We start from the raw sequence: 14,292 nt of genomic DNA on the forward strand, positions 1-14,292 counted from the left end.
GCTTAGACCTCTAAGATCCCCTCTGACTCAGAATTCTTATCCTGTGACTTTTCTCTGGTGCCTCAAGGGGGAAGAACTGTGACCAAAGTAGCCAGGAGGCAGACCTACTCAATGAAAGGGAGAACTTTCTGACAATGAAAACTGCCCAACAATAAATAGTCTGTGCTCTGTCTTGAAATGATGAACTTTCTGTCACTAGAAATGTTTGAGCAGTGGCCAGATGGTATTTGTTTGGAGAGGGCATCCTGGCCTGGGTAGAAGGTTAGACAATATGACTTTGAGATTGCTTCCAGCTCCGTGATGCTCTCTGGTTTAGATGACTTCCTTTGAAATGACCCCTCTTTCCCTAGGTAAAACTGGTGAGCACATTTATCAGACTTATCATCTTCTGATGGCAGTGGATTCTTCCCTTCTTTCCCTACAGGGGTCACCACTGTCCTCACCATGACCACCCTGAGCATCAGCGCCAGAAACTCTCTACCTAAGGTGGCGTATGCGACGGCCATGGACTGGTTCATAGCCGTCTGTTATGCCTTTGTGTTTTCTGCGCTGATTGAATTCGCCACTGTCAACTACTTCACCAAACGGAGCTGGGCTTGGGATGGCAAGAAGGTGATAGAGTCTCAGGAACAGAAGGTGAGTGGCTATGGGAAGAGGGCAGAGGGAGGGGCTAAGAAGCAACCCACGAGTGATCTGCATTGGGACCAGGAGTGGGCAGCATGCAGCCTGCTGGTATTGAATGAGGCTGTGTTCTATTCACTGGGGTCATCAATCCAGGTCTCGACTGGTGTGCTTCTTGGCAGCTAGGAGGGAAGGAGGGAGGGAGGGAGGGGGGAAAGGCTGGAGTTAAGCTTGGAGGAACCACAGTACTGGTGAGCAGGAGTGTGAATCCCCAGCATATACCAGTCATGTTGAGGGAAATACACAAAGGACGATGAGATGACAGAAAGAAGGTAGAATGGCTCAACTCTGGTTTTGCTTCCATTTTCTCTGTCTAGTATAACAACTTTCAGTTCAGAAGGGGTAGAATAAATCTGGTTAAGTGGGAATTGAATCCCAAGACAGGCAAGGAGGTAATAAAGAAGTAGCTGGTCACTAAATAAGTTCTAGCCCAGATGAATTACATCTCAGGGAACTCAAGCGACGTGCAGTTCTCATTGACTCATGACCAGTGTTAGTCATCTTGGAGAAATCATGGTCGGAGGCCAGAATACTAGAAACAGGCAGATTTCCCAATATCCAAAAAAGGGAAAAACATGAATTTCAGAATTCACTAAACTAAGCTTTGACACCAGTCCCTGACAAATTCTAATTATGGATTATTAATCAAATGGTTTGTGGGCCTTTAAGAATGCAGAGATGTCAGGAGCCAATATAGGTTTACTACGACCAAGTCATACTAACCACATTTCCTTTATTTAGCAGAATTACTAGACTGGTAAATCTATAGCAATGCTAATCCAAAGATAATGGATCTTGATTTCCACAAGGCATTTGACAGTGTCTCATGTCCCTGTGAACAGATGGAGAAATGCGGGCTAGATTATAGTAGATTTAGGTGGATTCATAGCTAGCTGAGCAACAAGTATGAGTGGTAATTAAGGGATTGATATTACCCTGGAAAGGAGTCTCTAATGGTGTATTGTATGGCTCTGTCCTTGGTCCTATCTGGTTCAACAGTTTTATTAATGACTTGGACAAAGATATGGAGGGCACGTCAACCAAAGTTTCAGATTCCATGACATGAAGCTGGGAGGGATAACAATCAAGATTCTACCATATATCAGCAGACCAGAATGATAGGCTGAAACACAAAAAAAAATCACTTTAAGGAAGATAAAGTCTTACATTTGTGTTCAAAAATATATTGCACAAATACAGGATGGAGAAGATGTGGCTTAGCAACAGTTCACTTGAAAAAGAAAAAGAAAAAGAAAAAGAAACCTTGGATTTTTAGTGGCCTGCAAGCTCAGCGTGATTCAGTAGTGTGACGTAGCAGCCCCAAAAGCTAATGCAATCTCAGGCTGCATTAATAGAGACACGGTGTCCAGAACAAGGAAGATAATAGCCCTCCAGTACTCTGCACTTGTCAAATATTATCTGAAGTATAGTGCTCACTTCTGGGCACCACATGTTAAGAGAGGCATTAGTAAGTGTGTTCAGGGCTGAGTTGCCAGCAAGGTGAATGGTCAACCATGCCATATGAAGAACTGCTGAAAGAATTAAGGAAGATCAGCCTGGAGAAGGGAAGACTTGGGAAAGGGAAGGATGGGGAGGGGGGCATGAGAGCTGCTTTCAAATAGCTGAAGATTTGTCATGTGAAAAAGGAAATACAAGTGTCCAGCGTAGCTCCAGAGGCCAGACCTAGGACCAAATGGGAGGCAGATTTCAATTCAGCAGAAAGAATTTAACATGTGGCTCTGTTCAAAACTGGACTGGGGTGTCTTGTGAGGTAATGAGCTCTACATCATTAGAGGTGTTCAAGTAGAGGCTAAATCACTACCTCAAAGGGACATTCTTGAATTGGGGTAGGAGGAGACGACCCTATAACCTCCAAAATTCCTTCAAACTCTACTACTCCCCACTAAACTCATCCTGTTGACTCATTGGGCCCCCCTCTTTGCCCACACCCTTCCTACCCTCTCAGCAGCATGGCTTCTCCCCACTCCCACACCCTCCCACCCTCCCACCCTGCACTGGTGCTGACCAGCTCTTATAGTAAGAGAGGAGAGGAAGTAGAGTAGCTTCACACCCTCCTGCCACACTTTAAGGGCTGCCTGTGACCAGTATATCTTGGGTGCTGAATGGGGGTTTCTCTGTGGCCCACTGGCACCACGGGAGGGGAAGGGAAGGATGCCTTGCAGTTCCTTAGCCCTTCCTCTAATAAGGCATCAGTGGAGGAATAAAAGGCTCTTAAGGGATGGAAGGTGCCATTAGAGGCTCCTGGTAGAACTATACCTGAAGTAGCTCAAAATGCCAGCTTGTCTATCCTTGAAGCTACAAGCTCAAGAGATCATTTGTTTCAAATATTTAACTACCCTTCATTTAAAGATCTTGGTGTCTACCCTGTTACCTCTCTTGCTCTAACTTGATCTTAAGATCATAGCTTTTAAGTAGGAAGAGACCTTAAATATCTAGTCCAAGTCTCTTGTTTTTGACAGATGAAGCAACTGAGGCACAGAGAGGGAACATGACTCATTCAAAGTCACACAGGTAGAAAGTGCCCAGGTTGAGGATTAAAACCCAAGTCCATTGACTATAAATCCAGTCCTCCTTGTATTACTTCTCCTAATCATCTGCAGAGACCAACAGTCTCTGGATAATTTTGCATCCATTTGAAACCATGAAGGGGGACCTTTGTATTCTCTTCAGAGGCTGGAGAGGTGGCCATGCTGAATATATGGCTTGGCTCCCTAGGATGTCCTTACCCATTAGAATTCACCCTTAAGGCTTTGAGGAAAATTTACTAAGCAGGGAACTAGGAACAGCTTGGGGAAATGTTTGGTGCCTTCCTTCCTGGGCATTGGCTTTCCCCATAGTACTTTCTTAATTTCTGGGCAAATAACTGCCAGACAGCTCCTCCATCACCCCAGCCCTCAGCCAATCTCTATTCCAACCCTGTATGCTTACAGAAAGTGCTTACTCTAGCATGACTGGTCCCGTCTTTTTATTAGTGAATCAATTCTGAAATCAAGCTTTGTCCTTGACATTCATTCTGGAGGCTGGGCTTGGGGGAGGGCAGTGGGGGTGGGAAGGGAGGAAACTCATCAGAATGTGCTTTGTGGGTCAGATAGGGAAAGGAAAAGGAAAGAGGAGGGGAATGAGATTCTTGCCAAAGCAAGGGGCTCTCCAGTCCTAGGGGCAAGTGGCAAGAGGTGAGCCCATTGAAACAAGGGCCCTAGTTCAGTAGCTTAACTGTTAGTGCTGACCATCACCTTAGAGGTCATTTAGTCTAACATCTGCTCCTAGCACCTAGTAGGACCCCACTACTTATTCATTGAACTGAACAAGGACACCGGTGCCCAGATTGTCTATGAAATTTGCCCAAGGTCATCCAATTAGTGGCAAGTCCGTGGATTTGAAAATAAGTCCCAGAGAGGGCAGATGGCAGACCTAGGAGTTGGGGCTGCATTTTCTCTGTATTTCTACAGGATATGTATTTTTATGTCAAGGACTACTGAGTCACAGGGGAAAAAATAATCAATCTCAAGTCATATAAATGAAAGGCAAATTAATTTTGTCCTTTTAGGAGAACTATAAAACATCATCCCCATCTACTTTTTAAATTAAGGGGGCATAAAATGCTATTCAATAAATAGAACAACACCTAATAAAAACATATACTTTGGTTCTACATCACAGCCAGTTAATGGACAGAGAAATGGGGAAGCAAGAGAGACCAGGATAGAGGGAGAGAGGCAGCTTCCTTGTTTGCCAAAGAGGTTTTCTGGCCATTTTTTTTCTTTTCAATGGAAAAAACCACTAACTTCCTTCTTTTGAAATTGGGAGACAGTCACATCCCATGTAAAAGAGAAAAAATTATCTGTTTTCATAGAATAACATCCCTGTCTTGTAGCCATGGTCAGTCAGTCGGTCAAGAAGCTTTGATTAAGTGCTTATTCTGTGCCAAGCATTGTGCCAAGTGCTGGGGACTGGATGAAATTAAGCCCAAGGATGGCTTCACCCCATCAGAACCCATGCTCTGTAGCAAATGTCATTGGAAGGCACCTTGCTTTGACAAGAATCTCCAAGGGATTTGGAAGGGGCCAGGGAAGATCAAGTGGCTCGCTTAGCCAATCACAGAGGTGCTTGGCACCTTCAGCCTCCAGGTTTAGAATTGAGCAACTGTCTCTCTTGTCTCTTCTGGGACAGCAGGGTTTCTTTGCTGAGCTTGTATCACCTTAGGAACAAGTTTCAGGTCAGGCTGACCATGCCTAGTATTCAAGGCGATTGGAGGCATCCTGTGTTACTGGGTCATTTGGATGTCTGGTTTAGACATTAGTAGTTAGGTGAACTGGACCCTTGGCTATGATCCCATCCAGTTTAAATAATTTGGCTTTTGTTGTGCTCTCCATATTTTCCCTCAACACTTCCCATCCTGCCTCAAAAGCAGAGCAGTGTCCACCTTGGGGAAGGAACATCCTGGGAGTTTTGAGTGGGAACTGAGAATAGCATCAGTCTTTGATTAGAAGTTCCAGATTCTCCCAGGAGGTTGTTCCACTACCTATACGTACCCAGAATTCCTTGCAGGACCCTAAAGGGGTATGTCCTTTTTATCCAACTATAGGAGGCCCCTTTCCTGAGCCCAGTCTGGGAGTTGCTGGGAATGTCTTTTCCCAGAAGCCTCTAGGCTGCCTGAGTCCCTGGCCCCTGCAGACCAGCTGGATAGCTTTAGGGGATTGGGACTGGGACTGTGTCCCGTGTTTGCCTGGCATTTTGAGTCATAGGCCATGTTGCTTTGGTGCTGTCTGGCATGAAAGTTCACTACTGAGTCTGTCTCATCCTTTAATTAGCTCTACTCAAAACAACTGTCAGGAGGAGAGCTGAGAACCAGACTGCCAGTGGACAGGGAATAGCTCTGGGCTACATTTTCAAAGTATCCTTCTTAGTGGGAATAGATATACATATATATATATATATAGTATATGTACATGCATGTACACATACACGTATGTTCATACCCCACCCAAACGCAGCCCTCCTGGGGCAAGGTTCAGTCTCCTTGTGGGATTAGAGGGGTCTTGTTTTGGCGTGGGTATTAGGGAAGGATAGTAAATTATAACTAGCATTTGTATAGCACCTGAAGGTTTTCAAAGCATTTTATCTCATCGGATCCTCACAACAATTCTGGGAAGTACGTTATGTTTTGTTGTTCAGTCACTCAGTAGTGTCTGACTCTTTGTGACTCAGTGGACCATAGCACACCAGGCCCTTCTGACCTGAGGGGCTCATCTTCTGATGTCATCTCTATTAGCATTTGAATGCTTGGGGTTTTCTTGGTGAAGATACTGGAGTGGTTTGCTACTTCCTTCCCCAGTGGATCACCTTTTGTCAGATTTGAACTCAAATCCTTCTGACCCCAGGTCTATTGCTCTATACACTGAATTACCAAGCTGCTTTACTGAATCCTCATTTTGATGTCTTTAGAAGCCATAGCTTACTAGGCCCCTGGGCCAGAGGGAGCTTTCTCTATATGGCTCTGTGTATTGGGTGACCAGTGGTCCCCTACTGGCATGATCCTTAAATACAGGAGGTGTTCAAAGAAGATTTATTGAATTGGAGCAAGATTAAGGCCGTGCAGGAAAGTTTAGCATAAAAAACCTTGGCTTAGGAAGCAGGAGACCTGAGTTCTACAGCCAACCTTGTCACCAAATTTCCTGAGTAACCTTGGGCAAATCTCAGTTTTCCCATAGTTAAAAGGAGGGCACTGGATTAGATGGTCTCTTAGGTCCCTCTGAGCTCTAACAGACTCTCTGGATTCTCTCTTACAGTATGGGGTAGAGCATCTGGGACCAGAGAATTCTCACTTTGTGGTCCAGACAGTGTCCTTGGATCTCCCTGATTTGCTTAAATTTGTCACAGAACCAGGGAGCAATGCTTTAGTTTCTACACTCCGCTGTTCGTGTGGGGCTCACTTCTCAGGGGAGCATCATTGCCCCAAAGGCAGGGCTTTATTTTCTCTGTACTTTCTCCCTTGGGCCTGAGAATTGTTTGCAGTCTATAGCAGGGGTTGGCCAGGTTAAGTCCAAGTAGGTCTGCCCTGCTATTGCCCAGGGCTGCTGGACAGCTCCTTAGGTTTGAAGCATCTAACCATCTCTCTTCCATATAGAATTGTAGTTTCCTCTGCCACTGGCTCAAAAATCAATCCCTTGGAATGGAGAGGGAGAGGCATTCTCAGCATCTTCAATTGATAGTGTTGGTCTTTGTGCTATACAAAGTGGCTTAACTACATGTGCTACCTACCCTCTATAAGCTTACATTCTGAACTGAGTAGCATCAAGCAGGAAGAGAAGAAATACAATACTGGTCTGAGAAGTGATGGGGGTAGTAGGCAAACCATGGGATCAAATCTCTCCCATGACATTTACTAACTAGGAGACCCTGGGCTCCACTCACAGTCTCATTTTCCTCATCCTTAAAATGGAGATAATAATAGCTACATTCCTTAGCTTACAGGAAAGTGCTTTGCAAACTTCAAAGGCTGTAGAAATGTTAGAGATTATTTATTGGCCCAGAGACTATTTCCTTCTTTTAAGAAAATTGGACAAATAACCCTCTGTAAAAATAAAGTGAAGTCCTGAGAGTAAGGATATTTCGACAGCATAAAACATGATTAGGAGTCAGGAAACTGTCATCCAAGAGAGTTAATGTGGTACAGCTGTAAGAGACTGACCTCAAAGCAGAAGTCCTAGGTACAAATTCTGCTTTGGCCACTTACTACCTGTGGAATCATCTACCGGCCACTTCATCTCCCCGGGACTCAGTTTTTCATCTGTAAAATAAAGGGGGGTGGACCAGATGACATCCCTTCCAGCTCTAGGTTTATGGAATTGGGGGTATTAAGTTTGGAGCAGAGAAGAATTCTGGGGCAGGGTTGGGGGGTGGGGAGGCTGACTATCTTCAAACCCAACAAATTCCTAACAATTAGAGCAGGGGTGGGGAAACTGCGGCCTCAAGGCCACATGTGACCCTCTAGGTCCTCAAGTATGGCCCTTTGACTGAATCCAAGGTTCACAGAACAAATCCCCTTAAGAAAAGGATTTGTTCTGTAAAACTTGGACTCAGCTTTCCAAAGTAGGAATGGTCTGCCTTAGGAGGTAGAGAGTAGCTTGAAGACTGGAAGTTATGGAGAAGATGCTTGTCTAGGTGTAGGCTGTGCTGGATAATTGCATATCTTCCAACTTTTAGATTCAGAGGGTCATAGTGAGTCCTCTACTAGGGTGGAAGACATGAGTTTTGGCAGTGGCCCCAAGGAGGCAGTAGATAGCATGGCCCTCAAAGGAGATGGGCTAAGTTGTCTCAGAATTGTTCTAGTGGGTATACATGGAGGAGGAAGGACTCTCCCCTGTCCTGGTGGCACATTATTTTACCTCGTGGCACTCACAGCGCTCTCCCAAAGAGTGCAGGTGACCACTTGTCTCTTTTCTTCTCAGGAAAGGTGCATCTCGTGCACTGGCATTTGCAAAACCTTTGGTGGTGATCCCCTAAAAGCTCGGTGCTGCTTATTTGCAAGGTTCACAACTCATTTCCTGCTAGACTTTCAAACTCCAAAACATCCCAAGTGATGTCATTTAAACTTTCAGAAATCAAATTTCCATAGGGAAGAAAAATGAATTTGGGGGGGTTTGGCATTAGTTTTGCTACTATTTCCTTCCACCTCCTTTTTCCTCTGTCATTCATACTATAGTGAGGCCAGGATACTGGTGACAGATTAGTCCCTGGCCATTCCTAACAACCCTCCTCCCTCCGTATCTGTCTCCTCAAAGGGTCTTACCAATCAATAGACAATGTTTCCAAGGGCTTGGAGCCCTGAATGAAGGGTGGGGAGAAGAGACAGAAACATAACTGAGATTGTCAGTGAGGTGCACACTGGGCCTGGAGACCGCTCCATGGTCATGGAATTGTTTTTTTCTAGTCAAACCTGATCATGATGGACTTGGAAATGTGCCATCACTGGAACTTGGGGACATTCCAACAGAATCATAGAGTGTTAGAGCTGGAAGGAACCTCAGAGAGCATCCTGGCCACCCTCACTCCAATTTTATACATGGGGAAACAAAGACTTTCCAGCTGAAACTTCCCTCACTTCCAGCACAGTACTCTTTACATCACAATGTTCAAAAAGTCATCTATCTTGGGGGAAGGTAGAGATACCAAGCTTAGGAATGATTTCACTTCTCCCTACAGAGCCAAGCTTTTGCCAAAAGCCCACCCACTTCAATTTGGTGAAGTATCACGTGAGTCAATCACATGAAATCCAAAGCCCCAAAGCTGTGAATGACATGTCCAGGAATTCTGGGCTGCTGGAGATAACTTGAGCTTCCTTTCCCAGTTGTTGTGACATTGCTACTCTCTTTTCCCGTGTGGACTCAGTCTCATGGGCAGCATCGATGGTAGCTTTTAAGAAGTAACCTACTAGGGCACCTGTGTTCTCTCCTGGGCTGAAGGCCCGGGGAAAGGTAGGTCATTCTTGGACCAGACCAAGCCCTTCCTGCTCCTCCAGACTGTCAATCACCTAGGAAGGTCACCCCATGTGTGTCCATGTATTGCTTTGCAGTATGATTTCATCCTCTCTGTTTTCCAGGACCATCACCCCGGACAGCTCCATGACATGGAAAACAATGAATCCATGGACCCAGTAGCTTCCTCCTCACTTCGCTGCTGCCCCTCCCTTCCTGTCCCTGTTCCTGAGCTGAGGGCAAGTGCCTGGGTCTCTCTCCCAGATAGCCCTGAGCTCTCATCCTATTCTTTTTGTACTGTTTCCAAGTCAGCTTCCCCAGCCACCTTGCCCCACTTCCACATGACCTGCAGAACTCACTCATCTGAGGCTGTGGGTAGTGCATACATACAATCATATTGATGAGTATTGTGTGGTAAATGTGCAATAAATTGATAATCCAAGTAGAGTCACCCCCACTTTATAGCTGAGGAAACTGAGGCTTAGATAGAATGACTTGCTCATTGTCACATAACTTGCAAATGGCCAAGTGAAAACTTGAATCCAGGTCCTTCTGACTCCAGATCCAGTGCTCTTTTTGCTACACATGTTTGTTAGACCTTAAACATAGAAACCTGGGAAAAAACCCACTAGATTTGGAAACCAAAATTTAGAAGAACTTGGTTCAGATATTGACTCTGCTACTTGCTGCCTATGAGAACTCGGGCAAATTCCTCTCATCTGGGCTTCAGTTTCTTCCTCCTTAAACAGAGGTAGATAACTTTTCCTAACTAAAATTTTTCCTTCTTTCTGTAGTCCCAGACTGCTGTGCAGTCTAAAGGGCCCTGACTTCTGGATGATATTGCATTTGGTATCAGTACATTACTCCCCATCATGAGTCATCATCCCTAACTGTAACCCTGGCCCCCCCACTGCCATTAGCTCCATGACTCCAGTGTCCTACCTTCCCCTTCTCTCCCCAGCCCTCCATATTGGTTTGTATGATGGAAATAATCAGTCTTTGTTTTGTTCCCCCTCCCCTGTTTTCCCACCCACCCACCCATTCCTATAGAAAAAAGAGCCGATGACCTTGGCCAAGAAAGCAAACAACACCTACAACATCGTGGGGACCACCTATGCTCTCAACATTGCCAAGGACCCTGGCCTCTCCACCATCTCAAAGAGTGCCGCAGCCACCGCTACTGCCTCAGGGGCAGCTGTCTCCCCACCCAAGACACCCCATGTGGTAGAGAGTCCCCCTGAAACCAAGAAGACCTACAACAGTGTCAGCAAGGTGGACAAGATCTCCCGCATCATCTTTCCTGTGCTCTTTGCCATCTTTAATCTTGTCTACTGGGCCACATACGTCAACCGGGAGTCAGCCATCAAGGGCATGATCCGGAAACAGTAAAGCCACAGTTCCACACACTTCATTGCCAAGAAGCATCCCAGGAGACAACGCCCACGGGTCTTCACTCATTTCCTTCTGAACATGCAGGCTCTGCTTTAAAACCATCAGCCAAGTTGTGACTCTTTCATTTGGCTCACTTTGGGCTGTCAACTTCAAAAAATGTCAATAAGGAAATCTGCCTCTAACATTGGGAGTCTGCCCTCCATCAGTACCATTTGCTGCTACCAGTCTTTTGGTTCACTAGCTTCCCCATCTTGCCTGCTCCCCTCAGCCCTGCTAGTCCTCAAAAGAAAGTCAGTGTGAATACCCATAATTCCATGCTAACATCCTACAGTTGTACATACCTCTTTGAGTATCCCCTCCCTATGCCTAGTCGCCATGTATTCACCATGGAGTACTTTGGCTGCCCTTGGTATTCCAAGGTGATGAAGCAGTACTTGGGGGCCTAGGCCAGACTCATTAGCCTCATGGGTGTATTTAACTGAGATTCCATAATGGGGATAAACAACAGCTGGATTCCCATACTATCTCGTCTCATGTTGTTTCTTATCAAGCCTCCCTTCATGCCACGGAGGTCATTGTAGGTTACCAGAGCTCCTGGGTTGTGGAAATAGGATTGTGGAAATAGGAGGACAAGAGTGTCTGAAGATCAGAACCACCAACTCCTGGGCCCTGGTCATGCCCACTTGTTTTCTCAGCAACACCATCTCACCCTGGCTGCCCTAAGTATGGCCTGCATGGACAGAAGTGACTGGCCCCACCTGGCTGGCCGCCCTTCTTCATGTCCTCAAGAAGCACCTCCTGTGCACTCTGAGGAAAACTTCTTTCCCTGGGAGCCCTGGTAGGATCCTTCCTCTGTTTGCCTGGCACTTGCCTGGAGGCATCAATTTGTCTGGCCTTGTTGGCTCCTGCAAATATTTTTTTACTCCCCAAATTCTCTCTTGCAAATTCTTCAGAAAGAGAATCAAGTATTTTTTTTTTCTTGAAGAAAACAAAACCAAGAAAAGCACCGAGGGAAAGACACTCTCCCAAGACGAAAGAAATTAAAAATGAAACTGACAAGATGAGGAGCCAGAAGTTTGGGGTGGGGTGAGATGCCAATAAGATGGACTGGTAGGGTTCTGAAACGTTCTTCTGTCTTAGGTTGCTGAAGCCTCAATGCTCTTCTCCAAGATGAACATGACCCATCCCTCACCAATCAGACTCTTCATAAAGACAAGAAGCCAGAAGCCAAGGGGGCTTGTGTAACTTGGACAGCCTTTCCTGCAGAGAGGGCAGCCAGCTAGATGACGGGGCTCCCCCAAGGTCTGTCTCAGGTTGCTGAAGCCTCCATCTTCTCCAGTTTCTCTAGCCCACCTCTGCCACATCAAACTGCCTGCTGAGACAAGAAGCCAGCAGCTGAGGAGGCAGAGGGTTGTAGCTTTGAAGTCACCCATGGAGTGGGCAACCAGCTAACTAGACTAAGTCCTACTTGCTATCCCAACGTGCTGAAGGCTCAACCTTCTCTCTAGCCAGGGACACCCACTCAGACTGTGAAGACAAGAAGCCAGAAGCCAAGGGGGCTGTTGACATCTAGGGAGGAATCCTGTGGAAATGGATGCATCAGATGGATGATCAGGATGACTGACTCCAAGGAATGCTGCTGTCCCAGGCTGCTGCCCCCGTACTGAGGGTCTCTGGTCCTCAACACACTGAACCTCCTGACTTGGGCAGTGTCATCAAGGTAGCCCCAAAATGAAACCTCCCTCTCAGACCCCTCATTTTGCCTCATTGCCCTTACATGGTTAGTCTGCATATTCTTTAGATTGGGAGATCCCAGAATGGGGTTTCTGAGTTCTGGCTGTCTTTTTATTTCTTGTCCTCCCCATCCCTTGCCCCTCAACCCTAGGACCCTGGGATCACTCAGATGAAAAACCGACTCTTCCTTTTTTTCCAAGTTAGGGCATCATGGAGGTCAGAAATCTCAAGAGGAGTAAATATTGGTAGGGACAGAAGGAAACTCTAAAAAACTGGGGTGTTCAGTGAAAGATGTAATGAGAATAAAAACTGTCTGCTTGAAAGCCTACCTAGATTCCAATCCCTCCCACACTGATTTCAGATTGACTCAGGGCCTCCATTGTAGCCACCCCTCTCTGCCTCCCTCTTTGTGACCAAACTGGGGACACTTTCTTACTCTCCTCCCTGCCCTGGCTGCCCACTTCTCTCCAGTGAAACCTATAAGCCTAGGGCATCTTCTCCCCATAGCAATCTCAAGGTCTTCCTCCAAATGAGCTGTCACCTGCCCTGCATGACTGGCTGGGATGTGACCTTTCCATTCCCTCCACATTTGTCATAGAGGGTCAGAGCCTCATTTGGTTAAATGCCATTGTCCTGCATCCTGTGCATACTGATGTGCCTGCAGCCTGCAGGAGACAAGATCCACCTGGATTCCAAGGGAATGGAGGACTCAGAGTGGGAAAGCACCAGGGACGAGTATATGCAAGGGGAGGGAGGAACTCTCAGTGGGCAGAAAGAGAAACAGCCTTCCTATTCTCTCTCAAACCTCAATAAAATGAGCAAAGGGGGGAACTAATGGAAGGACCTCCCTGGATATTAAAATCAGAAGCACAGACATCCTGAGAAGCACATTGCCACCCCCTCCTTCCCCGAGTCCTTTCATAACGAATTCTCCCACTGACTCTGTGGAGCTTGTAGGGATAGAGAGAGAATCTTTCGTTTTTAGATCAGGACTAGCTGTTGGACCACCTTAGGACGTGCTATTGCTCATGGCTAAGGAAGAGAAGTTGGTTTTGTCAGGAGACAGGATTCAGACAGTGGTCAGGAAATTCTAGGAGGACAGGAAAGAGCAAAAAAGGAAAGGACAGGCACATATATGGACCTCCACCTAAAGAAACAGTGGTTATGATTCTCATCCAACCAATCACACAGTCATGACTTAGATTTCTGTTCATATGGCTGATTATTTGAATAGAATAATATGACAAGCATTTATTAAGAAGCTACTCTGTGTCAGGTACTATGCTAGGTACAAAGGATACATAACCCAATACAAACATAGGAAGGAGGCTCTGCTTGACTAAGACCACCAGGGGCCATGAAAGGTTTTTAATTTGCCAGGGATATTTGATTTTCAGAACAAGGTACCAGGCCAAGCCAATATACGCTTTGGTACCTGGGAATCTTGAAAAACAGTGTTAACTCAAGGTTAAGGTCTTACTTAATCCAACCCATAATCAAGGCATAAGGTCTTACTTGAACTAACAAATGATTAGCCTTCCCAATAGAATTGTAAACAAAGCTATGAGTCCTGTATTCTTTGTCTACTGGTTCTTCCCAGCAGAGAATGTTATCCTTAGTTATAACATATGTATGCAGTGTGTGTGTGTGTGTGTGTGAGACATGCATACCTTCAGAGGCTAATGTTCTCAATAGGGTAGAACCCATAGAAAATTCATCAGAATTTCTTTTTGTAGTTGGTTGTAAAGGATAGCTACTTGCTAGCTTAAAACAGATCCTGATTAATAGGAAATCTTTCCAAGTTCAAAGGGATTGTTATTTACTATAAACATTTTAATGGAAGGAGTTCAAATGAACCAATGTTAGAGTTGAGATGGAAGGTGTAAACAGAAATTTATATAATGAATTGGTTAATTGGCCACCTCTGTTGGAGACAGCCCAAGGCTTTAGCCAGGCCACCCAAATGTACATAAGATTAGTATGGAAC

General features: G+C 45.7%; 1 protein-coding gene across 1 annotated transcript in view; it reads left to right on the forward strand.

Moving 5' to 3' along the window:
* GABRA3 (gamma-aminobutyric acid type A receptor alpha3 subunit) overlaps nt 1-11,095 on the forward strand; it is a 158,583-nt gene extending 147,488 nt beyond the window's left edge. Inside the window, exons 9-10 of the mRNA XM_027845063.1 lie at nt 425-636; nt 10,230-11,095. Coding sequence (XP_027700864.1) covers nt 425-636; nt 10,230-10,568 — 551 coding nt within the window. The 3' untranslated portion in view covers nt 10,569-11,095. The remainder of the gene's footprint in view (nt 1-424; nt 637-10,229) is intronic.
* Nucleotides 11,096-14,292: the final 3,197 nt, after the last annotated feature.

Source organism: Vombatus ursinus, unplaced genomic scaffold, assembly GCF_900497805.2.
Source record: "Vombatus ursinus unplaced genomic scaffold, bare-nosed wombat genome assembly UNPS02014951.1, whole genome shotgun sequence".
NCBI lineage: Eukaryota > Metazoa > Chordata > Mammalia > Diprotodontia > Vombatidae > Vombatus > Vombatus ursinus.